The sequence below is a fragment of the Lynx canadensis genome, chromosome A3 (genome assembly GCF_007474595.2).
Source record: "Lynx canadensis isolate LIC74 chromosome A3, mLynCan4.pri.v2, whole genome shotgun sequence".
Lineage (NCBI taxonomy): Eukaryota > Metazoa > Chordata > Mammalia > Carnivora > Felidae > Lynx > Lynx canadensis.
This window is the reverse complement of record NC_044305.1, coordinates 128,393,728-128,420,633: the sequence shown is the minus strand read 5'-3', so window position 1 is coordinate 128,420,633 and position 26,906 is coordinate 128,393,728. Positions and strand designations below refer to the sequence as shown.

General features: G+C 39.8%; 1 protein-coding gene across 2 annotated transcripts in view; it reads right to left on the bottom strand.

Annotated features, from left to right (window-relative positions):
• Positions 1–26,906, bottom strand: part of NBAS (NBAS subunit of NRZ tethering complex) — a 333,519-nt gene that overhangs the window by 135,278 nt on the left and 171,335 nt on the right. For both annotated transcript variants that reach the window (XM_030311617.1, XM_030311618.1), the window contains exons 32-35: positions 24,312–24,425; positions 18,860–18,973; positions 14,175–14,332; positions 13,076–13,165 (exon numbers count right to left, since the gene is read on the bottom strand). In XM_030311617.1, coding sequence (XP_030167477.1) covers positions 13,076–13,165; positions 14,175–14,332; positions 18,860–18,973; positions 24,312–24,425 — 476 coding nt within the window. The remainder of the gene's footprint in view (positions 1–13,075; positions 13,166–14,174; positions 14,333–18,859; positions 18,974–24,311; positions 24,426–26,906) is intronic.

Here is a 26,906-nt window from a genome sequence, read left to right as displayed (position 1 = left end):
TGCCTATTTTTATACTTTATATGAATGGAAGTGTGTCTTGGGGTCTGATTTCTATCATTCAACATAAATTCATCCATATTCTTGCAAGTAGTTGAAGACTGTCCAATTCGTTGTTAGTGTAATCTCGTTACACTGTTAATGTAACAGTGTTACATAGTGTGAACATATCAGAACTTACTTATCCTTTTTTTCTATTGATGAGTATTTGGATACTCTCCAGTGTGTAGCTAATACCAATAGTGCTGCCTCGAACATGCTAATAGTTATCTTTTGGTGAATATATGCATTTCTGGAAACAAATCTAGTAGGGGGATTACTAAAACATAGAGTATGCATATGTCCAGACTTAGTGAATAGTGCCAAACATTTATATTCTAACCAGCAATTACAACAGTCTGGTCACTCCACATCCATGCCAACATCTAGCATTACATGTGTATTTCCTTTTAGCGGTAGCACTGAGGATATAATAGTATCTCTTTGTGGTTTTAATTTGAATCTCTCTGATGACTAATGAAGTTGAACAGCTTTTAATAGATTCACTGGTCATCTGACCATCTTTTGTGCAGTGTCTGTTCAAGTGTTTTGCCTTTCTTCTGTTGGTTATCTGCCTTTCCCACTCACCTCTAGTTCTTCACATGTTCTGGACACACATCCTTATTACATGTACAAATTGTGAATATGTTTTACTACTTGGCAGATTATATTTTCATCGTCTTAATGTTGTCTTTTGATTAATAGAAGTTCTTAAATTTTACATTACTCTAATTTATCATTTTTTTCACTTTACGATTAGTATTTTTTGTATATTTAAGAAATTGTTGCTTACTCCAAGCTCACAAAGATGTTCTTCTATATTTTTGTTGACCTGTAATATTTTTGCTGTAAGTAAAATCCTGTTAAGTCAGTGTCCCACCCTCTCTCCTATGCACCTCGAGCATTAGATGCATCGTTTCCATGCACTTACCATAAAATTTTGATAATCTCACTTTTTTTGTTTGCCTTCCCAACTAGACAGTAGCTTTTCAAAGGTAGGGATTATGTTTATTTACCACTATATCCTCAAAGCATGGGAAAATCCCTAACTTATAGTGTATATCTATAGATATGTAGAAGTGTGGCTTTACTGCACTATTGAAATGTTTGAGGATACATTTTCTCAGGCCTAATATGTTGTGCCTATAGTAGCTAATGTTATTCAAATAAGACTTCATGCCACATTTCAAATCTTCTTCACCTTTATAATCTTCTTAATTGAGAGGGTGTATTGAATGGTTACTGTCATCAACTAATCCAAGTACAGAATTAAAACTACAAACAAGGTAAGAAATAAACGGCACTTGAACACAGTGCAACTTCACTCAGAGGAAAATCAAGTCAACTGAAAGATATCAAAAAATACAGGCTATAAAACAATCATTCCATTTCATAAAATGAACCTAAACTTTACTTCTCTATTTCATACAGATAGGCTAACTTCAGACAGGACGTTTAAGACATATGAAAATTAAAAGCTTGTTCCAGAAGATAAATGAAATTGACATGCTCAGAAATGTACAAGATAAAAGGCTCGTAAGAGATTCCCTGATGAGAATTACAGAAGAGAAAGTAAAATAAAAGGCTCATTTGGACCACAGAAGAAGCATCGAACTTGGGGACAGTCTACCAGAATTATATTCTACCTAGAATAATTAATGAGGAAAATAGTTTTCATTCTAATACATATAATGGGGGGGGGGAGGCTGGGCAAAATTTACTCCTGAAACGATTACTACTGGCACTTTTTATATTCATAGTTGTACACTGTTAATTAACTTAGAATGTATAACAGCAGAAATAGATTAATCCCCCAAACCAAATCAACAACTGCCAGCATAAAATTTAACATGAAATCTCATTAACATCAGTATGTTACACAGCTCAGAGGTTAACTTACAAAGCACTAATAGTATCTCTCAAATTCTACCACAGACACCATTACTGACCAGGTTCACGAGAACAAGAATAGTTCCACATCTCAAGTCTGGCTTACAGAGTCTTGTTGATCAAGGACTATAATGAATAATCTATTTTGGAGTTGCTATCTCTGGTATCTGGTAACATAAGGGTTAATTTCTGAGAAATCTGTTTGCCTCCTATAACCTGAGTTGGTGGTACACATAAAATAGGTAAGGATTATAAATAGCGCTCGAACTGAACTCATCCACCATCCCTTCCCTTCCAACAGATCTTTAGATGCTCCAAAGTTCTTCCCTGCACCCAACGCTTCTAGCAAATTTCACCCTGAACCTAAAACATTAAGAATATAGTCTTTATTATTACTGGTGATACTACTTTTAGAAGTGTCTGAGGGAAAAGAAAGAAAAAAGAAAAGAAAGGAAAGAAAAGAAAGAAAGAAAAGAGAAGGAAAGAGAAGAAAGAAAAGAAAGGAAGGAAAGAAAAGAAAGAAAAGACAAAATAAAAAGAAAAGAAAAGAAAGAATGAATCTGTCAGAAGCAGCAATAGAAAAATACCCCATGGAGCAAATCGCTCCAAGGTCTGACTCTGCTTCAGTTCATCTGCTAAGTAACAGGTCAGGTTATATAATTCAGATGTTTTCACCTTTGCGAATCATGAACCCCTACACAATTCCGATCAAAGCTGGAAGTCATTCCTCCAGAAAACAGAACGCACATGCTGTGCACACACAGGAACACACAAAGTCACATACACACCCCCCCCCCCACACACACACACACACAACACACACACACACACACCCAAATACAGCACACTACTTCAGGGGCTTTGGGAATCAAACCCTCTTGAATCTGCTGGCATTCCTGGACCAAGATTAAGAGACCTGTAGTTAGGAAAAATACAGGTATGTGAAGTATATTTTTATTTTCTTTCACCATGCCAAATTTTTAAATCTCTTTTGATTAAATAATTTGGGGTTCTAAATCCATCCACAAAATAAATTTACTGAACATATACCTCTGGCATGCTTACTATGTTTAAGACCCAGTGCTAGGCAACAGGGTTACCACAATGATTAAGACATTGTCCCTGCTCTCAAGGAACTCATAGTACATTAGGAAAGATAGGCAAACAGGAAATTTGCCTTATTTCACCAATGAACTGAGAATTTATCAAATTGGATCCCACTGGAATATTCCTCCCCTTATAATAAAAGAATTTATCCACGCCCATCATATCCACATCTTAACCTTCCTCATTTATTTTCTTCACATATTCAACAAATATTTGGACATCAAATACAACAAGGACACTTGTAGTAGATACTGAAAACAGAGCAGTGAACAAAACATGACTCCTGCCACCCAGAGCTCCTCTTGTATTCCAAGAGGAGATAAGCCAAAGATAAATATAAAGCATGTCAGAGAGGTGTATCAGATAAATGATAGGAAAAGAGCTAGGAAGAAAAATAAAGCGGTATATTGGGAGTAGGGGGAACACTGTAATTGTGTATGCAGGGACCGGGGAAGCTCTCACTGAGCAGACATTTGAGCAGAGACCTGGAAGGAGCGAAGATAAGTCACTGAATATGTGAGAGAAAAACACAGCAAGGATAAGGACCAGAGGGAATGTTTAGAGAATGGAAAGAAGGGCAGTATGCCTGGAGTACAGTGGGCAAAGTCAGTGGGGGGTTAAGGAGAGAAGAGATCAAGTCAAACAGGTGGTAGGGAAGATAGATCATGGGTGTCCTCATAGGAGATCATAAAAGCTTAGCTTGTACTCCACGGAATGTGGCGTGATCTGACATATTTTTGAAGAATCACTCTGGCTGCCTTATTGAGCACCAACTAGAGCAAGGAAAAGGGCCGAAAGAGGCAGACAAACAGAACACTACCGTAAAACTCTAGGTGAGACACGGCAATAACTTAACCAGGGTGGTAGCGGTGGTGATGGTAAAATATGGTCCAATTCCAAGTCCACTGGGAGAGTGGAGCCACCAGGCTTTCTTGACAGACTGCTTGCGTTACACAGGACAAAGAGAACTGAGGAGGATGACAAGGTTTATGACCTAAACAACTAGAAAGACGGAGCTGCCATTTTTTGACATAGGAAAGAGCACAGAAGGAACACCGCCGGTAGCTGGGGTGAAGGGTGCGATGCTAAGATCAGTGGCTCACTTTTAACACGCTGAGATGCGATGCCTGTAAGAAAGGGAAGTACAGATGCCAGATTGGCAGTCGCGCACACAAGCCTGGAACGCAGAAGATCGGGGCTCAAGCTACACGTAGAGAATCCTCCGCACAAAGTTGCACGATCACAGGTGCAATCATCCAGGGAATCGGCAGAGACAGAGAAGAGATTAAAGACTGAGACCTGAGGTATCTAACATTTAGCTAGAGAAATGAGGAAGGACCAACAAACACGGTGAGAGTAAGTGGCCAATGAGGTATAAGGAAAACGAATAGACTGTCCCTGAAACAAGTACGTATCCGATGTTACTGATACGTCACATAAGATAAAGACAGACTTGACGCGTGAATTTACCAATAGGAGGTCACTGGTGACCCAAACACAAGCTGTTCTGAGGAAACAGTGAGGAGAAAAAGACGCATGGAGAGCACGCAAAAGACAACAGGAGAAAAAGATGTGGCCACTACTATGTATAAAACCAAAGCGTGTACACAAAGCCCCTCAGCATGGTACAGATGAGCCGTGTGTTCAGATCACAAGGCCTCCTTAAAAGGAAAGGAAACTGTCGAATCCCCCAGATTTCACTGAAACTGAGACATGTTATTTGAAAAGTATCCTTTGCAAGTGAATTTAAATCCAAGTCTAGATGAAAAAGTAAAAAAAAAAAAAAGTATTCTTTGTTACTGAAAGAGTCAAAGAAACTTAAAGAAACGAAACAAATGTATTAGAAATGCGTGTACTCTGTGAAGAAAGGGCAGGATGGAAGAAAGAAGAGAACCTGGAACATGAGTGGCAGAGCCCGGTGAGGAGGCAGCTAATCTAAGCCTCTCTGAGGAATGGAAATCCGTGGCCCCGATTCTCCGAGCCAATCAAAGTGACAGGATTCACAGTCCTGACCATCAAGCCGTGGACCGAGCGATCACGGTCTCCTACAAGCATGCCAATGGGCAGAGCATGCCCTCTTTCGGTCAGACCTCAGTGAGAGAGGAAACACCACATGGTGAATGAAATGCAGGAGTCTTGTGAATCGTGCTGGCTCTACGTTATCATCCAGTTCGCGATGTCACAGATCACCATGAACTCAGTCTCACGTAAACACTCATCAGGCAATGTTATCCAAAAAAAAAAAAAAAAAAGTGAATAAGGACCTACTCTGTTCCCAGTGATGTGCTGGTGTCACAACAGTAAAGAAAGCAATCAGCACTTAACAAAGTTATGGAGAATACATTATAAGAAGATAGGAAATTCTCTATCTCAGGAGCTCATTCCCACCACTTTATCCCAGAGCAATGCAGGACTACACAAAATGTGCATGTAAAATGTTCACTGTGGCTCAGTCTAAAAGAGAGGAAAATCAAACATAATCTAAATGTTCAAAAACAAAGCAAAAGATAAATTTTTGTACATACATCAAATGACCGCTAACCTGCCATTATATAAATGGTCTGTATATAAGGAGAAGGGCAGCTATCTGTGACAAATAACATTACATGGAAAAAAACAAGCTTTAAATTAATATGCAGGGGCACCTGGGTGGCTAATCAGTTAAGTGTCCAACTTCAGCTCAGGTCATGATCTCACAGTTTGTGAGTTCAAGTCCAGCCTCGGGCTCTGTGCTGACAGCTCAGAGCCTGGAGCCTGCTTCAAATTCTGTGTCTCCCTCTCTCTCTGCCCCACCCCTACTTACACTCTGTCTCTGTCTCCCCAAAATGGGTAAACGTTAAAAAAAATTTTTTTTAATGTGGAATTAATATATGCAGTACGAATCCATTTTAAGTTTAAAAAATAATAATTCTCCAGGAGATAGACAATAGGTATCCAGAAAATCTGTTCATACTCAGAAAAATTCTGGAAGATATATATAAACTTAAAAATGTTTACCTCTAAGCAGTGGGCTTCATGGTATGGGTAGAAAGAACTAAGAGAAGAAAGAGAACTTATATACTAATGTACTGCTGATTAAATTACTTCATAATTTATTATTTTTTTAATGTTTTTTTAATTTTTGATAGACAGAGCCTGAGCAGGAGAGGGGCAGAGAGAGAGGGAGACACAGAATCCAAAGCAGGCTCCAGGCTCCCAGCTGTCTGCACAGAGCCCAATGTGGGGCTTGAACCCACAAACCGTGAGATCATGACCTGAGCTGAAGTTGGACACTTAACCAATTGAGTCACCCAGGCACCTCTATTTCATATTTTAAAAAGTAGAAAGGCCAAAGCTACCATAAATTTCCATGTACTTCTTATCAAAAGTTAACAAATGTTATTAATATTTTATCATAGATGTTTTACATTTCTTTTTTTTTTTTAACTTTCAGGAATAAAATATGCTAAATAGTGTCAGTTATCTGAACCCATGCCTCCTCTTAAATGGATTGCTAAAATAAAAGATTGTGTTATTTTTGTAATTAAGAAAGCCATTATGAATTCCAGTCAGGATGGAGCAGTGAACTCCTGTTGCAATGTGCTCATGGTACTCCAGAATACTAAGGGTAATTAAAAACAAAAGTAGAAAGGCACTCACGTTCAATGGAATTCAACATTTGGGGGCTCGGAACTGAGATGCTGACAGTGGCTGTGAAACGCTCCTCTCGAGGGAACTGTGAATCGAAAGGATCCCCTGTAAGAGGATCAGACCCACTGCCTGGGATTATGTATTTATATAAAATTGCAGGAATAAAGAGGCAGAGAACTAACAGGGCCCAAGTCCCTCGTTGGCTCCATGCCTGGATTCCTCAGATCCTCAACATTACAAGAGGTCGGGAGTCCCACGTCAAAAGGTATTAATAGGACATGACATGTTCTGGACTGAAGCACTAAGGGTACAGACTGAGGAAAACCATAAAACTATAGAATCCTTACAGAAGGTCTAGGGAGATACAAAGTAAACAGAATGGAATGACCCCCCCCCCCCCAATGAGCTTGGAAACCAAAATTCTACAACACATCGGGGGCGGGGGGGGGTGGATAGTAAAGTGATAATTTTAACAAAAATCCATTCCAGGTGAAACTCTTTCTTTTCAAACTTCAAAATATTAATGTCTTTGTGCATACCAAATATGAAATTTAAAATCCTTGGCATGCCTGCATGGCTCCGTTAAGCATCCGACTTGGCTCAGGTCATGATCTCACACTTGTGAGTTCGAGGCCCAGGTGGGGCTCTGTGCTGACAGCTCAGAGCCTGGAGCCTGCTTTGGATTCGGTGTCTCCCTCTTTCTCTCTCTCTCTGCCCCTGCACTGCTCACACTCTTTCTCTCTCTCTCTCTCAAAAATAAACATTTAAAAAAATTTTTAATTCTTTATGAAGGAGTAAGCTATCATAAAACATAAAAGAAAACAAAACAAATACCATCTCAATGAACTAATTTTTGTGTATGTTAAGAAGTTCCAATTCACCTTTTCGTATAAGAATATTCCTCAAGCCTACAGTTATTTCACACAAAAAGTGTATTATTACTTCCTTATCAATAAACACAGGAGCCAAAACTATAAAATAAAAAAAAAAAAGCATAGGAATAAATGCCCACACTCTTGAGTTATGCGTCCATTTCTTAGATACAATACCACAGCACAAGCGATACAAGAGTACTGGTAGGCTGGACTTCAGCCACATTAGACATGTTTGCACTTTATGAAAATGAAAAAGTCAAGGCACACACGGAGAGAAAAACATTTTCAAATCACCTACTCAAGAAAGGATTTGTAGCCAGAATTTAGAAAAACAAAACAAAACAACAAAACTCTTACACCTCAATAAGCAGCAGCACAAAAACAGATGTTCACGATCATTAGTTCTTTGGAAAGAGCATACCAAAATGATAATGAGATACCACACACATCCCCCCGAAGGACAGCTTTCGTCAAATCCAGGGAGGAACAAGTGTTATGAGAATGTGGAGACGCTGGGATCTGAACACTTCCTGGTGGGAAAGGAAAATGGTGTGGCCACTTTGGGAAGCAATCTGCCATTTCTTCAAAAGTTGAACGCGTATATGCATGCAATGTAGCAGTTCCTCTCCTATACACCTACATGAGAAATCAAAACCTATTTCTCTATTTCCATATTTTCCAGCGAATAAGTAGAAATAACCCACATGTCTATCACCTGGTGAATGGAAAAAGAAATGGTTTCCTATGATACTGAAAGCCAACTGTCCTTTTGCTCACTTTTAGAGATTTCTAAACAGTCCTTTTATAAATTTGAAATCGCTCTATGCTTAGCCCATGCCACAGTTATAAACATTAATTAGTCTAGTTGTATAAATCTATGGCCACTTAAAACGCTCATAACAAGTTTTCCCACAGTGAAAATGATTTTTTAATGGGAATCTTATATATAATCCATTTCCAAATCTAATTGGATTTATCTGGGGGGAAAACACCATTGGCTAAGTGATACAACTAATACTAGCTAAAAACAAACGTTAATATACTCTAAATGGCGAAATACTGCTACATCTAAAAAGCATAATAACCAACATTAATAAGAAACTGGAAAATTGTAATTTTCACAAAATATGCATTCTGGTCTATTTATACACTAATATCTTGTTCATGGGGACAACAGCCAATATCTTCAAACCTGTAGGCTCTACTTGAACTAATGCAAATGCTACCGCATAGCAATTCCATCTTTACTTTGCTTGGATATATAAATAAAAATTATTATTTTCACAACTGAGTAATGAAAGTCTTGAGCATTAAGCAGATTACATATATAGTCAGCTCTCATTTATGAGTTAGAATTTAGTATGGTTATTATATCTACTGTTAATGTGTAACGCACAGCAACCTACAGCTGAGCGCTGTATTTTAATCTAATAATAGTAGCTATAATATTCTGAAATGTGCTTCATGAATCAAAGCCATAATGTGTTCATTGAGGGTTTAGATTTGCACTTCATGAGATCTAGATTTTCTGCAACTTGCTGAGAAAGGACACAGGAAGACAAGAAAGCTTTTTAAAGTTTTTTTTTTTTTTTTTTTTTAATGTTTATTTATTTTTGAGACAGAGAGAGACAGGGCATGAACGGGGGAGGGTCAGAGAGAGAGGGAGTCACAGAATCTGAAACAGGCCCCAGGCTCCGAGCCATCAGCCCAGAGCCCGACGCGGGGCTCGAACTCACGGACCGTGAGATCATGACCTGAGCCGAAGTCGGCCGCTTAACCAACTGAGCCACCCAGGCGCCCCGACAAGAAAGCTTTTTAAAGAGCTACAAAAAAAAAAAAAAAAAGAGAGAAAGAAAAATTTTAAAAAATAAATAAATAAAATAATCATTTTGGAAGAATCCCTTTTCCTTGCTAAGTAGAATGAGTAAAAGACTGCCGTGTAAAGGTGGTCTCCTTCATTCACTAAAGAGACTAATGGAGCAGGATGTACCCACTTGTGGAGACACAGCATGTCCTTCTCCAAAGAAGCCACTAAAGGGCCAGGTTGACACTTTGTAATTTATTGAAGAAGGAGAAAATATGAAACCCAACATCACAAAGGCTTTTCATGGATTTTATAAAAGACGGGGATTCAGAATAAGCTTAGAGAGCTGAACTCAGCAGAAACACTTTGCAATCCTATACTGAACAGAGAAATCACACACCCTGTACGCTGGCCAAAACATAACAGATCTCAACAGCCACCACAGCACATACATATGAGTTAAATGGGAAATTCCTTTTATTTTAAGCTAAAATCTACTTTATAATTAGTTTTTACCAGAGAATAACCCGTATGCAGAGGGAGTTTCCAAGCGGGCTTTGTCGAACATTTCCTACACATTCGCCATGTGACAACCCCGTTATGGACGGTGCAAAGATAAATGACCTACTTCCAGTGACCACATAATACCACGTACATGCTGACACGATGATGTGAGAATGTGTGGGGGATACAGAAGCAACAGTAATTAGAGAACTCAAGGAAAACCTGACGAAGAAAATGATACTTCAGATGGGCTCAAAGCGTAAAAGAGATGACCAGAGCACAAGGCAAGAAGGGCAGCAGAGGCAGCCAGGAAAGTAACACCGAAGGGGTGACAGAGGCAACTCCGGAGAACGGTGGCAAGGTCAGTAGGACTGCAGCCCAGCGCATGTCTGGGAGGCGTGAAAAGAGACAAGGCGAGAGAGACAGATGGGAAGGTGGGAGATGTGGCTGAACCGCTGGAGAAGCACCAGAGGCTCAAAAGATACAAAACTTGGGATGAAGAAGATCTCACTGAAAGTAGGTCTTCACCTGGACCCTGAAAGATGGTACAGTTGGCCAACTTCCTCCTGATACACAGGACATTCGGTGACTGCTGGCCACAAGTGTTCTGAGTCCCACGGAGAAAACACCACAGAATTTAATGTGCTCTCACATCCAGTGAAAACAAACGGTAATCAGTACGACTACAAGTCAAAGCATGCCAAAGAAGAAACGTATCCACCACACTCCAGGCCCCTAGAAAACACTTCGGCTTCCATCCAGAGGGAGGAGTCCCACGACAAAAAAGTCCACTGTCTGCAGTGTTGACGGTGGCACACAATCCTCCACCCGGTGTCTAATCTTCTCCAACTGCAATACCTATGCTGGTAGCCAGAAGCCTCATGTGGCTATTTAAATTGAACTAAAATGAAATTAAATTTAAAATTTGATTCCTTCGGTGTGCTAGCCACATTTCGAGTACCCACGGCATATGTGGCTGGCGGCCACGGTGGGATACAGGACATCTTCCTCACTGTGGAAAAATCGATTGGTGGATGCTGTCCTGAAGTCACCATCACAGGAAGAATAGGGGAAAACTCCCGAAGCACAAAAGGATCTCCCATTCTGAGATCCTCAGATCACTCGGCACTGAACTAGGGTTACACCGGTATATTCAATAGGTTTGTCAAATTGAATTTTAATAGAAAAGAACGAACTGCGGAAATGGCGTAGTCATACATAACCCACGAGGAATAATATCTCTGCAGAAACTCCATGAATAGATTCTGCAACTGAAACTTTGTATCAGATGTCTAAAAGTAACTATATAGTACACAACTGCAAAGGAGTTTGGCAAAATGGATACAGCCAATTTAAAAAAAAAAAAAAAAAAAAAAGATTAGGTGCACCTAATGTTCCACAATAGATGGCTTCCAAAATAGGTATCAGAAAAATGAATGACGTTTCACATTTTGTAAGTGAAGCTTAGGAGCGCCTGGGTGGCTCAGTCGGTTAAGCGTCCAACTTCAGCTCAAGTCATGTTCGCGCTGTTCCAGAGTTCGAGCCCTGTGTCAGGCTCTGGGCTGACAGCTGGGAGCCTGGAGCCCGCTTCAGATTCTGTGTCTCCCTCTCTCTCTGCCCGTCCCCCCATTCCTGCTCTGTCTCTGTCTGTCTGTCTCTCTCTCTCAAGAATAAACATTAAAAAAAAAAAAAAAAAGTGAAGCTTACCATTTAAAGGAATCCTGTGGAAAACCAATCTATAAAGAGAATTACTATCTCTTAATTGACCCAATTAGAATGTCAAAAACTGGGCTACTTTCTTCAACCTAAAAAAAAATGACAATTTTATGTTTTTAGAAGCAGGTCTGGAGAGTGAATGGCCATGGAGCCAGCACTGACCAAAAGAAAAATGGTGTCAGGGCGCAAGTACTTCTTCCTTTCTCTCCCAGGATGAACTATCCTAAGGCACGTACACACTTAGGTGGCTCAGACATATTTTATTCACAAAAATCTCAGTGAGGCAAGGGAAAAGGAGAAAAATTCTATAGAAAATGGGCAAGAGAACTGAACAGACACCTCACAAAAGAAGAGGTCTCCAGAGCTAATTCCATCTCATTAGTCATGAGAAAAATGCAAACCAAGATCCCAAACAGATACCGCTAAATACTTAAGAGAAGAGTTAAGATTTTTAAAAAGCTAACAATGCCAAATTGCTAGACCGGAATAAATGGCAAACCCAAACACTGCTCCTGAAAGTGCAGTCGGGGGCGTCTGGGTGGCTCCGTCGCTGAGCGTCAGACTCTTGATTTTGGCTCCGGTCATGATCTCGCATCGTGAGTTCGAGCCCCACACCAGGCTCCACGCTGACAGTGAGGAGCCAGCTTGAGATTCTCTCTCTCCCTCTCTCTGCCCCTCCCGTGCGCGCGTGCACGCTCTCTCTCTCTCTCACAAAATAATTAAGATAAAATAAACTTGAAAAAAAAAAACAAATTAAAAAAAAAAAAGAGCAAATGGTAAAACACCTTTGGAAATCATTTGGGATTCTTGAGGAGGCTAAACGTACAGATACCCGCTAACATACGCTTCCAGGCCGAGGTAAACAGATGCCGGACAGAATGGTATGCACATGTGCGCCAGCAACACGTAGAAAATGCTGATGCAGCCTCATCTCTAGTAGCCAAAAGTAAAAAGACACCAACGCCAGTCAACATCGCAATGGATGAACTGTAAAATACGCACACCGCAACTAATTTCTCCACAGCAGAACAGTGAATAAACTATACACGTGTAAGAACATGAAGGAATCTCGCAAAAATTATGGAGCACAGCCATTTCTATTAAGTACAAAAATAGGTCAAATCGTATTGGGAGGGGTGTGATGGGTATTAAAATTCCTTAAAATAAGAACAAAAGCCACAAAGATCTGGTGTCACAACACTGGTGATTTCCGGAAGGAAAAAGAAGAGCTAGAAACTAAGCTGGGACAGGGTGCAGGGGGACCTGTGGAAGGCTGGTCATACTAATTTCTCTATCTGGTGGCTTCATGGCTACTTTCTTTGTGATAATTTATGGAGCTGGACACTTTTCTGTACTTTTTCTTTTTTTAATATGAATGTTGTATTTCACACACACACACACACACACAAAACGTTTAAAAGAAAAAGTTTTCCCACACCCACACGGCCAGGCGACTCCCATTTCACTCCACTCATGGTCACCTTTCAAACTCCTCCCTCGCAGACTAACTCACCTCGTGGAGCGCTTTACTAATTAACGGTGAAACACTGATACTCTCTCCTCCTTCCGGATGGATCTGGACATTCACTTTTTGATAAAGAATCTGAAAAGAGAACATGACATACTGTAAAGGAACTGTTGAGTTTTATTTTTTTTAATGTTTATTTATTTTGGAGAAAGAGAAAGAGAAAGAGACAGAGCCTGAGCAGGGGAAGGGCAGAGAGAGAGAGAGAGGGAGACACAGAATCCGAAGCAGGCTCCAGGCTCCGAGCTGTCAGCACAGAGCACAAAGTGGGGCTCAAAGTCATGGACTGCAAGATCATGACCTGAGCTGAAGTCAGACATTTAACCGACTGAGCCACCCAGGTGCCCCTGAAGGAACTGTGTTTTAAATTTGCCTCACTTTACAACATAGACTGGAAATTTTAAAAGCACTCTTTTGAGGAAAAAAATTGCTACTTCATAATGAACACTTTTTGGTAACAGGCGTACTTCAGGACTTCCTGAATGGCTTCCCAATTTGAGAAGTGGGCACCAATGGTGAAAAACCTGGTGTGTAATGTACTGAATGACGAGGATATGAAAAGGAGAATTCCAGAATCTCCTCCTATATTCTTATACCCTCTATTTATTTCTTCTATATTTTTTGCAACAAAAGTACTATCCACTCTTAGGCAGATCCCGTGAATTTTGGGAAACTGAGCATCTCCCCAACCAAAACTCCATCCTCTGCCAGTTCCAAAGGACTTCCAAGTTCCCTGGTGGTCTAGTGGTTAGGATTCGGCACTCTCCAAACGACTTCCGAGGGATGGTATCACCAATGGTTTTTAACATATTTTCCATGACCATTTCTCATGTTTTATTCTTGACAACACTAATTTCTTCCATTATATCCAATAATTTACCTCTTAATATTACCTCCTACCTTTCTCCCTTACTATAATAAGCCAACAACACTACCTTCTATCCAATATCTCCAAATCCCTTTTCACATAAGCGACAAGCTATTTTTCTTCCATATTATTTACAAAAACAATCACAAGATCTCAGATCCACACACCCAACAAATCAGATTTCATGCAGTTTGGGATTTACTTCACCGGAACACTTACTTCTGTGTGCAGATTGCTGCTCGCTGCCAGAAGGGGTTCAATGCTGCCAGGAGGGCAATGTGTCAAAGCAAAAGCCATGAGCTCCTGACGCGTGGCCAAGTCCTGGTAATTTTCTGATTGTCCTAACTGGCTACAAACATCCCAACTCTTAGAATAACCTATAAAATGAGCAAGAAAAAACAAACGGATTTTCACCAGAAGAAAAATCTCTGATCTAACATGAGAAACTCAGTGGATTTCTGCTCAGGTCTTGTGTCACCAAAGCACAATCTTGGTCATTAGAGACGCGTAACCTTTTTATAAGCAGTAAGAAACACATAAGGATCTAAAGTAAAGTAGAAAAGAAATACTGGGCTGGCTTATTATCCAGAAAGGTTAGCAATATCCCATCTGTTTTTCTGATAAACTGTTTCCTTTTAGAATACCTGACAATGACTACCCGTCATCTACTTAGCTTTGACAGTGAGTAAAAAGCTAAGTCAGAGATCTGAATTCGGAAGACCTGAGGATACAGCCCAACACTGCTATTTAGCACTTGTGTGTGCCTGAGAGAGTCCCAGATGTCACAGCTCCTTTACTACCACAAAGGGACAGTAATAATGCCTTCCTCCTTGAGTTGTTGAAGGATTAAATCACCTTTATATCTAAAAGCCACTTTGTAAACTTGCCAAGTGTGAGAAAAGAAAAACTATTACAGGCAGCTACACAGACACATTCACTTTATAGAAGACAGAGATCCAAGGACAGCGCAAGGCACGCTGTCCGTCGTGGCTCTAAGCAGAGATGTTTGCTGCACAATGTTATACTCCAGTAAAATACAGTTTTGTCACTGAAGGAGTTCTAGTTTGAAAGGGTTTGTTTGTTTTTTCTAAGTACTAAGTTCTATTTTGAAAGGGTTTGCTTTTTCTAAGTACAAAGGCCTGGGTCCAGAACAATTTCTCTAAACATATGAAGTAAAAATCCAGGTACTACGCCTTACGGGAATAAAATTCTTTAACAAAGTTCTCTAAATAATTTTAGAATAATACACGTTTTTTTCAGACAACCATAATTATTCTGAACTTAATGTTACAAAGTCAATATTGGTTAATATCAATAGTGGCTTAATAACTGGTTAATGTTAATATTGGTTGGTATCCCGAATGTAGGTAGCTATTTTATGAAACGGATTTTCTAATGCTGATATTACAAACCACAGTGTTTTCTCCTAGACTTTTAAACACTTTCATAGATGTAAAGAAAACGATTTTTTCTTTGACCAAATATTAGGTTCTGTTGAAGCTTCTTCCCAACTAGGCCTACACCTTGGCCTGGCTGAGCCTGCATACTCCAGTTTCAGCAATAATCCTACAAAAAAGTCAGTTTAGAGAGAATCTCCCACCCTTGACAACTGATCGTTGCTGATATGTGAGCAAATGCCCCATCCCTCATCCCTGATATCTAATCACCCTGGCCTGCCTTCAGCAAGAATCCTGTTAAGGCAGGTCAGAAAGAATGCCACGAACCTTGATGTCTCGTGCTAATTTTCCATCCACTGACCCCCTACCATGCTCCTTGGCTTTAAGTCGCCAGCTGTCTTTCTCGTATTTGGAACTGAGTCTCTTCTCTCTCCCTTAATGCAATAGTTTTAACATCTATTGCAAAAGTCCTGAATAATGTCTTCCTTACAATTTTTAAGAAATGACAGAATATTTCTCTTTAACGGTATACACAAAGTGCAAAACTCTAAGTGCACTCTCCATGAGTTATTACGAGGTGAAGCACTACATTTTTAACCACTCGCTATGAAAGCAAAGACATTAGGTAAAAAGATACGCTTGATTTTTTTTTGTTTGTTTTTTAAATATGAAATTTATTGTCAAATTGGTTTCCATACAACACCCAGTGTACATCCCAACAGGTACCCTCCTCAATGCCCATCACCCACTGTCCCCTCCCTCCCACCCCCCATCAACCCTCAGTTTATTCTCAGTCTTGAAGAGTCTCTTATGGTTTGCCTCCCTCCCTCTCTGTAACTTTTTTCCCCCTTCCCCTCCCCCATGGTCTTCTGTTAAGTTTCTCAGGATCCACATAAGAGTGAAAACAGATGGTATCTGTCTTTCTCTGTAGGACTTATTTCATTTAGCATAACACTCTCCAGTTCCATCCGTGTTGCTACAAAACGTCAGATTTCATTCTTTCTCATTGCCAAGTAGTATTCCATTGTATATATAAACCACAACTTCTTTATTCGTCAGGTGATGGACATTTAGGCTCTTTTCATAATTTGGCTAATGTTGAAAGTGCTGCTATAAACATTGGGGTACAAGAGCCGCTGTGCATCAGCACTCCTGCATCCCTTGGGTAAATTCCTAGCAGTGCTATTGCTGGGTCCTAGGGTATATCTATTTTGAATTTTTTGAGGAACCTCCACACTGTTTTCCAGAGTGGCTGCACCAGTTTGCATTCCCACCAAGAGTGCAAGAGGGCTCCCGTTTCTCCCCATCCTCTCCAGCATCTATAGTCTCCTGATTTGTTCATTTTAGCCACTCTGACTGGCTTGAGGTGGTATCTGAGTGTGGTTTTGATTTGTATTTCCCTGATGAGGAGTGACATTGAGCAACTTTTCATGTGCCTGTTGGCCATCTGGATGTCTTCTTTAGAGAAGTGTCTGTTCATGTTTTCTGCCCATTTCTTCACTGGATTATTTGTTTTTTGGGTGTGGAGTTTGGTGAGCTCTTTATAGATTTTGGATACTAGCCCTTTGTCTGATATGTCATTTGCAAATATCTTCTCCCATTCTGTCAGTTGCCTTTTAGTTTTGCTGGTTCCTTTGCTGTGCAGAAGCTTTTTAACTTCATGAGGTCCCAATAGTTCATTTTTGCTTTTAATTCCCTTGCCTTTGGAGAAGTGTCAAGTAAGAAATTGCTAGGGCTGAGGTCAGAAAGGTTTTTTCCTGCTTTCTCTTCCAGGGTTTTGATGGTTTCCTGTCTCATATTCAGGTCCTTCATCCATTTTGAGTTTATTTTTGTGAATGGTGTAAGAAAGTGGTCCAGTTTCATTCTTCTGCATGTTGCTGTCCAGTTCTCCCAGCACCATTTGTTAAAGAGACTGTCTTTTTTCCATTGGATATTCTTTCCTGCTTTGTCAAAGATTAGGTGGCCATACTCTTGTGGGTCCAATTCTGGAGTCTCTATTCGATTCCATTGGTCTATGTGTCTGTTTTTGTGCCAATACCATGCTGTCTTGATGATTACAGCTTTGTAGTAGAGGCTAAAGTCTGGGATTGTGATGCCTCCTGCTTTGGTCTTCTTCAATATTACTTTGGCTATTCGGGGTCTTTTCTGGTTCCATACAAATTTGAAGAGTGCTTGTTCTAGCTTCGAGAAGAATGCTGGTGCAATTTTGATTGAGGTTGCATTGAATGTGTAGATAGCTTTGGGTGGTATTGACATTTTGACAATATTTATTCTTCCAATCCATGAGCACGGAATGTTTTTCCATTTCTTTGTATCTTCTTCAGTTTCCTTCATAAGCTTTCTATACTTTTCAGCATACAGATCTTTTACATCTTTGGTTAGGTTTATTCCTAGGTATTTTATGCTTCTTGGTGCCATTGTGAATGGGATCAGTTTCGTTATCCGTCTTTCTGTCGCTTCATTATTAGTGTATAAGAATGCAGCTGATTTCTGTACATTGATTTTGTACCCTGTGACTTTGCTGAATTCATGTACCAGTTCTAGCAGACTTTTGGTGGAGTCTATCGGGTTTTCCATATATAATATCATGTCATCTGCAAAAAGTGAAAGCTTGACTTCATCTTTGCCTATTTTGATGCCCTTGATTTCCTTTTGTTGTCTGATTGCTGATGCTAGCACTTCCAACACTACGTTAAACGACAGCGGTGAGAGTGGACATCCCTATTGTGTTCCTGATCTCAGGGGGAAAACTCTCAGTTTTTCCCCATTGAGGATGGTATTAGCTGTGGGCTTTACATAAATGGCTTCTATGATGTTTAAGTACGTTCCTTCTATGCTGAACATAAAAAAGATATGCTTGAGCTTTCTTACATTCAGAGACAGCTACAGAAAGCAGATCATTTAGTAGAGAGTCTATGATCAGACAACATCACTTCCTACCCCATGGGGGAATATGTTCTTTCATAGTGAAATTATTCTACACACACACAGACACACACAAATCTGATCTTCCAGAGACTGGAATTTAAATTTCAATATAGAAAATTTTAGGGTTGCAGACTACTTTCTAACTTCTCAAGATCGGTTTGAAAAGCACTATGTTATCCTTTTTAAAAAAAAAAAGATTAAAGACTAGAAACATTAACTACTCACAAATCAGAGATAATTCAAAAATTTTAAATTTTCTTTTATATAACAAATACATGAAAAGGCATTAAAATATTTTATATAAAATTGTTCTTAAAATTATGAGCATATTTTTAATAGACAATGGAAAGCAACCAAAATCTCAGCTAAAATATAACCCCTGAGCCCATTAAGTACTTACATTAATATATAAGCACAAAGAATACAGACTGATTAGTGCTCATAAAAGGTTTCTCAAGTCTTTTGAAGAAAATGTGCCTGGCTTCCCAATCAGGCCAATTGATTTCAGAACAGACCTTTTCCATTACTCATCATGCAAAGCGGACCTGGGCAAAGTGTTAAGTAATTTGTCTATTTCACCTGTGGCCATCAGCTCCTGACAATGCACATTGGCTGCTTTGTAGTCATGGAAACGAAGTGCTTGTTCCACTAGAAGGATCAGAACCTGTCCACGCCTTTCTTCTGGGTCTTCACCTGTAAACACATGCAAACAACTTAATGATTATGGCAGCATCAATTAATAAAACAGCTCATTAACATTGTATTTTGAATTAATTAAAAAATAAAAGGTAGAGATTAGACTGATTTTTTTAAAAGATTATAGGACAAATGTCAAGGCAACTTTGACCTTCCAATCTATTTATTAATCCTGGAATTAGCTCTCATTCTCCTAAGAGATCAATGATCAGTATCAGCCCCAGACCAACCATTCCAACCTAAGTGGGGAGAGAAAAAGTTTTCCTCCCAGTAGTGGCATTAAATATTTTGTTTTGTTTTTTTTTTAATATTTTGCCCTTTGAATGTTCTATTTCTAATTATAATTAACAAATGACAAATACAAAGAGGGGAGCCTTAAACACACAGTAAATTGGTTATAAGTTTATGGTTTCACTAACAGTACTATCTTTTATTTATCATAGTAAGCATGTAGGCTCTCAAAACATACCAAAATTCAGTTTATGGTAACACAAATATCTTAATCTCTCAAAAAGATTCTTAGAAGTCAATTTAGATGTGATGTCCTTCTTTGACATCTCTACACTTTCTTCACGAGAAAGGTATGGTTTAGGTGACCTCCTACATGTTTCTTCAGTTTTCATTTTCAGAATACCAATTTATTGAGATTATTGTTCTAAAAATCTACATCTAGTATCAGAATTTAAGATCTCTCAAGACAGGGGTCCCTTCCCTTGTTAAATTCTCAGTACCTCCAAGTCATACATATAATTGGGGTTCAAAAAAAATACTCAGTGAAATGAGTAGAGATTCTATTATAATTCAAAGTTACAACATAAACACAATTTGTACACTTAGGCAAAAAAAAGTAAACAATTTATATTTTAATCAAGTAATGAAACTTTAAAATTATTTTCAATATTTCCAAAAAGAAAAAGGAAAAATGCAATGATCCTTGCATTTTTTTTTTTAATTTTTTTTTTTTCAACGTTTATTTATTTTTGGGACAGAGAGAGACAGAGCATGAACGGGGGAGGGGCAGAGAGAGAGGGAGACACAGAATCGGAAACAGGCTCCAGGCTCTGAGCCATCAGCCCAGAGCCCGACGCGGGGCTCGAACTCACGGAGCGCGAGATCGTGACCTGGCTGAAGTCGGACGCTTAACCGACTGCGCCACCCAGGCGCCCCAGATCCTTGCATTTTTAAGCTATAATGCAGTTTGGAAGAAAAAATAAACATATCACAGAAAGGTTTGAATGAAAGTTTTAAAATATGTTACCGTTAATCTCCATCCTGTGTTTCACAGGTTTAAAATCCAAGTATTGGCCTAAGCTAATAAAAAGACATTAGGTTTTGTTTTTTTTAAGAGAGAATAGAACACTATGATTCATAATAGTATTATTATTAGAACAAACCCATGTTCTGTAACACTGACACATAATACTGGAAATGGAACAATATGCACAAAGTTTCTCAAAAATACATGCACATATCACACTTAATATAAAACCTATTTCCTAGATAATCCTCTCAAAATGTTTGCATTTATTCAGAATATCTAAATAAAAAAATGAAAGGACCAAGGGTGATTTTTTTTTTCATAAGACAGCTTGGCTAGGTGGCAAAGATATTTTGCAGATATAAAGCCTCTAGTCAGCTGACTTTAAGGATCCATTAATTACCATCATCCAACAATAACAAAAAGGTGGAAACAAAGGATAAGAGTAAAGGATTCAAAGTGAGAAACTTCTTAACTGTGAAATCATCAATAAATTGTTTCACTTCTTTATCCCTGTTTTCTCACATTCAAAATAAGAGTCATATCTTTGCTATAAGGGCAGTTAACAAGTAACCTAGATAAGAATAAAAGCATAAGGGGAGGATTATTATTGTAGTTAATGTAAATTTTTACATGGAGATAGGTTAAATGGTCACCTTCAAGTCCAAAGTTCAAATATTTAACGGTTTTTCTTTCTAGAAAGTTCCAATCTGAACAGGTGGATTAGTGGGAAAACATAACCAAAAACAGCCTAAAAGAATGATCTAGAAAAATATTGCAAACAAAACAAAAAAAACAAAACAAATTCTTAACAGCCAGGAGTATGGCCAGACAAGACATCTATTAAAGGAGCTCTTGGGTGGCTCAGTTGGTTAAGCGTCCGACTTCGGCTCAGGTCATGATCTCACGGTTCATGAGTTCAAGCCCCGTGTTGGGCTCTGTGCTGACAGCTCAGAGTCTGGAGCCTGCTTTGAATTCTGTGATTCCCTCTCTCTCTCTCTCTCTCTCTCTGTCCCTCTCCTGCTCATGCACTGTCTCTCTCAAAAACAAGTAAACATTTAAAAAAAAAAAAAAAGACATCTATTAAAATGATTCTGATATTTAGTCTGAAAGAAAGAACATAAATGGTGGCATGATAAGGCTTTGAGTATATGAAATATAATTTAAGCCACATCCACAATTTCTCTGACACTCCTTTCTAAAGATGGAGCACAGTGACCCTCCCATTGACAGGGACTGGTTACTGATTTACTTGACTAGACTTCTAAGACTAGGTCATAAAGGACACGAGGGCTTCCTCCTCAGTCTCTCATGGTTCAACTGCTTGAGGAACAATTAGGTGTCATGTTGACAGAACAGTTAAGGAGCCCTATGAAGAGGTCCATGTGGCAAGGAACTGAGGCCTCTTGCCACCGGCCAGGAAGAAACTGAGGTCTCTTCCAACAGCCGAGTAAGCCAGCTCAGAAGCAGATTATCCGGGCCCAGTTAAGCCTTCAGGTGGGGCCCATATGTATTTCCCTTATACTTGGGAGGGCCCATGTGACTGCCTCCATGAATAAGACACAATGGCAATGAAACTGCCCAAATTCCAAAGCTGGATTAGAAAACTCCAGGAAGCTTTTCCTGGTTTCTCTCGGAACACTGACTCTGGGACCCCTCAGCCATCACGAAGTACTGGGACTCTAAGGCCACCATATGGAAAGACCACAAGGAGAAACCATAAAGAGAGGAGACAAGGTCCTGACTATTTTATCCCCCAGCTATGTAAGTCTTCCCAGACCATGTGCCAGGCATGTAAGTAAAGCAACCTTTGAGATGAACCCATCTATCCCTCGACACTATCTGAGTGCAATTTCATGAAAGATCTTGAACCGCCTGGCTGAGCCCAGTCAACCTCCAGAACTGGGAGAATAAAAATCAAATGATTTTGCTTTAAGTCACTAAACTTTGGGGGTGGTCTGTAAGGCAGGAGTAGATAACCAAACACCTTGTGCGCTTCAGATCAATGTCACCAGCTTTGTGATTCCTTTCTTAATTACCCTCCTCACTGGGAAAAATATTAGCATTGCCTTTCTTCCAACCTCTGTAACATTTGGTTGCAGAAGCCAGGTACACATCATGTCCTGTTGCAACATATGTTGCAGCATAGTTATCTGCTTCCTCAGCCCTCTAAGATTCCAAATGCCCAGAGGGCAGAAGCTGCCGGGAACAGAACTATGTATCCAAAGTACCTAGCGGTACTACTTTACCTCTCTGTGCTTCCGCTTCCTCATCTGTAAAACGCAGGGAACAAGAGGTTGTTGTACATCACCGAAGAGCTACTACGTAAAAAGGAGTATCCGGGCACCTGGGTGGCTCAGTCAGGTTGAGGATCGAGCCCTACACTGGGCTCCACACTGAGCATGGAGCCTGCTTAGAATACTTTCTCTCCCTCTACCCCTCTCCCCAGCTCATGCTCTCTCTAAAAATTATAATAAATAAAAAAATTTTTTTAATGTTTATTCATTTTTGAAAGACAGAGACAGAGCACAAGCAGGGGTGAGGCAGAGAGAGAGGGGGACGCAGAATCCGAAGCAGGCTCCAGGCTCTGAGCTGTCAGCACAGGGCCTGATGCGGGGCTCAAACTCACGAACCGCGAGATCATGACCTGAGCCAAAGTCGGATGCTCAACCGACTGAGCCACCCAGGCACCCCTAAAAATTATAATTAATAAATTAATTAATTAAGTGAATGACTAGTACAGAAGGAGACTGAAAGAATGTCAGTCAATACCATTAAAAATTCCTACAATTTACCAAGATCACGGATATTCCTGTTTCGTGTCAACATGACACAGGACAAAACAGGAAATTAGTCTTAGTGGGTACATAAAAATGCTGGCAGTATCCCTGAGCTGCTTCATTTGTTTCTGTGAAATTTCCTTACGAAAATTTTCCCTGATGAACAGAGCACTTCAAAGTTTACGAAGTGCTTTTATAGGCATTAACTCCTTCGGGGATCCTGTAACTTGGAGGGTGAAGCAAGGGTATCATTGCCAGTCACCAGAGACAACAGCTGGAGCTAAAGCCACTTTGCAAGCGTATGGGACAGTGAGGACTGAAGCGGTTTTCTGACTCCCTGCCCCCAATTCCCGCCCCCACCCTGTCATCCAAATGCCTCACGATGGGTGACAGGTCCCAAAGCTGCAGCGGGCCCGCAGGTAAAGATGCTAACTCTCTGCTTTCAGAACTAGAAGAGGACAATGACACAGGACAATTTACTAAAACTGTAGCCCTTAAGAGTAAGTCATTTATATTAAGATTTAAAAACATTTATAAATGTATGTCCCCTAAATATACTAGATATATATGTTTTTAACAGTTCAAAATATAAACAGAAATCTCACTTACTTTTGAGCCTATACTATGTGGTTTGGACAAGTCTAACTTCAAACCACTGCTTATAAAACATATGGCCAACAACTGTTTTTGTGGAGATAAGCTTAAGTCAAAAATACAAAAGAAAATTATTAACAGACTCTGGTAAGCAGAACAGTGTGGTTAAAGAAACATGAAAGAGTCAGAAAGACTCCTCAGAAGTCAGGCTCTGCTATTTAACCCTGCTGAGCCAGATATTGGACTTCTCTGATCCTTAATTCCCCTTATAAAATGAGAAAAATACCATCATCACCACCATTTAATAGGAGATGAAGTAAGATCACCTATGTGAAAACCCCACCAAACAGTAAATGCACGCATTTTTCTAAGAAATTGTTCAGGTTCAAAAACGCCACACCGAATCTGGGCACCGAAAGTGACCTGGTAGGCCTGACCTGTTCTACACTTAAGCTTTCTGGTGATAAATACTAATCCTGGCTGCTACTCTTTGTAGCACCCTGAATGAGTCTGTCCTCATTTAAAGGACCAGCAGCTCAGTATGGGTACCCATTTTTATAATGTGCCAATCTTTGCAGAGAAGACAAATCCTTGCTCAAGAACAGCTCTCTGACACCTGGAGGTAGATTTTCTGACTTTTGCCTGGGATGATGGCAAGAATAACACAGAAACCCTACTCTGCAATTTAGCATTCAAAGCTTACCTGCTACCCTCAGCAAGTCAGCAAGGCCCAGAAGCTTGGCAGACTGTCTGTAGCACGTGGGGGATTGGCAGATACACTCCTTGATGAGGCCGATCCGATCAGAGCACAGTCGCACTAAGGAAGAGAGACATACTAAAGACTGGTAACCAGGGACATCACGGAAGAGTGTCATGACTGTCCAAGTTTTAGGTAAGTGAACACAATGAAAGCTTTCAGCCTCCAGATCAAAAAGAATTAAGACACAATTGTTTTTAAAAAATTACAATTGTTGTTGCTTTTGAATAAATAATGTACAGCTTGGATCTTTTGTCACCCAGCTTCTGAAAGAGTGAAGGCGCTGACGTTCGGGAGCTATGACAAAGCGTCACCTTTTCAACTGCCATGTAATGCCTCAGAAAATTTTAAAGAATTCAGTATCTGTCTCTGAAAACGTCAGATACTTCCTATCACACCTGCACCCCCATTCACCTAACCCCTCCACCCCAAAATCCATCCCATATTCCAAACATCCATATTTCTACCGCCACGTCATCACCCCTGTTTTTAAAGGGCAGGGATCTTTCAAGTGCTCACAGTTCCAATGTATTAACCTTTCTCCAAACTGGCCCTACCTTCTCACTTAAGACAGATATTAGGAAAATAAAACATGTCTGATCACAGTGATTCACACTATAAGATAAATAAGGACACTTAAAGGGAGAAAAAAGCTTCAGCAAAGAGTATTATGTATATGCTACGAAGAGATGTTTTTTTACTTAAGGGAGAGGTATCAACCTTTAAGGAGCATGTCACTATCGGGGAGGCCAGGCCCCCATAATTACAACAGTAGGAACTATAATGACAGCAGCTGACATTCAGTGAGTATGAGCTACATCCCAGACACTGTCATAGGTAATTTACGTATATTAACCCTACAAGGCAGAACTTGTAAGGCAGATGCTATTATCTTCAGAGGAAAAAAAGGTACAGAAAGGTCACTGAAAAAGTGATGGAACCAGAATTCAACCCAGCCCCTTAAAATGTTTTTCATACCTTCATTCCTTTACCCATTCCCAAATCCATGGCTTTATCCCATATATTCTAGGTTCTCCCAAAACTTCTTATAGGTAAGTGGCAGGAGGTCCAGGGGTTGGCAAGATAAAGGAGAGAGGTAGTAGTTTTCTTTGGAATGGGCCCTTTTATTGTTCGTTTTCATTATGATTTAATTTCAAACTTACAGAAAAGTTGCCCGAATGATACCAAGAACTCTGTACGTTTTGCCAAGAATAACCAATTGCTAACAATCTGCTCCATTTACACATGCACGTGTGCAATCATGCAGGTGAGCACTCCCTCTCCACACATATACGCACACGAATGCCTGTGTGCACACGTGCACGCGCACGCTCACACACACACCTGTTTTTTCTGAACTACTTGCGAATAAGTTGCATATGTCGCATCCTTTTATTCCTAAATACTTGAGTGTACACTGGGTTATTTTAAGAGGGCTATTCATGCATCTGCTAGTACAGTAATCCCTTGTGGCCTTCACTATAAAACGGAAGGTAGACGTAGACTTCAGTTCCTTGCTTCACAATGAGCCGTGCCCCAAATACCCACCTGACATTAGACTTAGGCTTGGTCATGTGATTTCTGTGGGCAACGAAATGTGAGTGGAAACGCCATATGCCACTTCCGAGCAAATGTTTAAGAGTCACCGTGGGATCCCACTCCTTATCTTCTCCCCTCCCGTGAGAACGCCACTTCACAAAGCCGAGCTGCAGAAATGCCAGTGTGCGAGAACTCACCTTCTATTCCGCGGTCCTGAGGCTTTGGAGACTTTTCCTATAGCACAGCCTGGCAAAAATTAACTGATACAGCGTTCCTCAAACTTTTCTCAATCAAAAAATTGTTTTGTTTTTTTCTTAACATTTGCTACTGTTTTATGGGTTTTCCTCCTTGTATGCATTTTAAGAAAATGTATATTACTACCTCATTATTTCAGATGCAATTACTATGAGAAAGGTACTTTCTGCATGTTTCTCATTTGATTTTCCAAATAAAACCTGCCCTACCGAGATCTCATGGTCAGTCTACATATGTAAGAACCTGGGGTTTCTGTACACACTTTTATAGCCACATTTGATGAATGCTGGTTCTCTCGGGGAAACCCTGGTTTCAATAACTCTAGTAAGCTGACTTCCTTACTATACAGCCATTCTTTCTCTAGTTCAATAAAATCAAAGTTCTACTTTTTCAGTTTTCTAAACTGAAGTCACACATAGCAACAGATCTTCATTTTCTCTGAAGTTCCAAGTTTGGTTCTTTGTCTGTTTCTTGCCCGAAGCAAGGCATAACTACTAATATTTTAAGGACATTAAGTAAATTTGCAGAGTGGAATTCTAATAGAGTGCAATTGCCTTATTCAAATGTCTTTTTACTTTATTTATTTCTCTATTTTTTGAGCCTCTGGACAATCACTAGACCAATTCTCTTTTACTGCTTATTGTAGGACATGCTAAATTATATCTCAAAATGTGATTTCTTGGTTAGGCAAATTCAAGACTTAGATGTTATTATATTTCTATGAAGGAAAGGAGTCTCCGACACTTA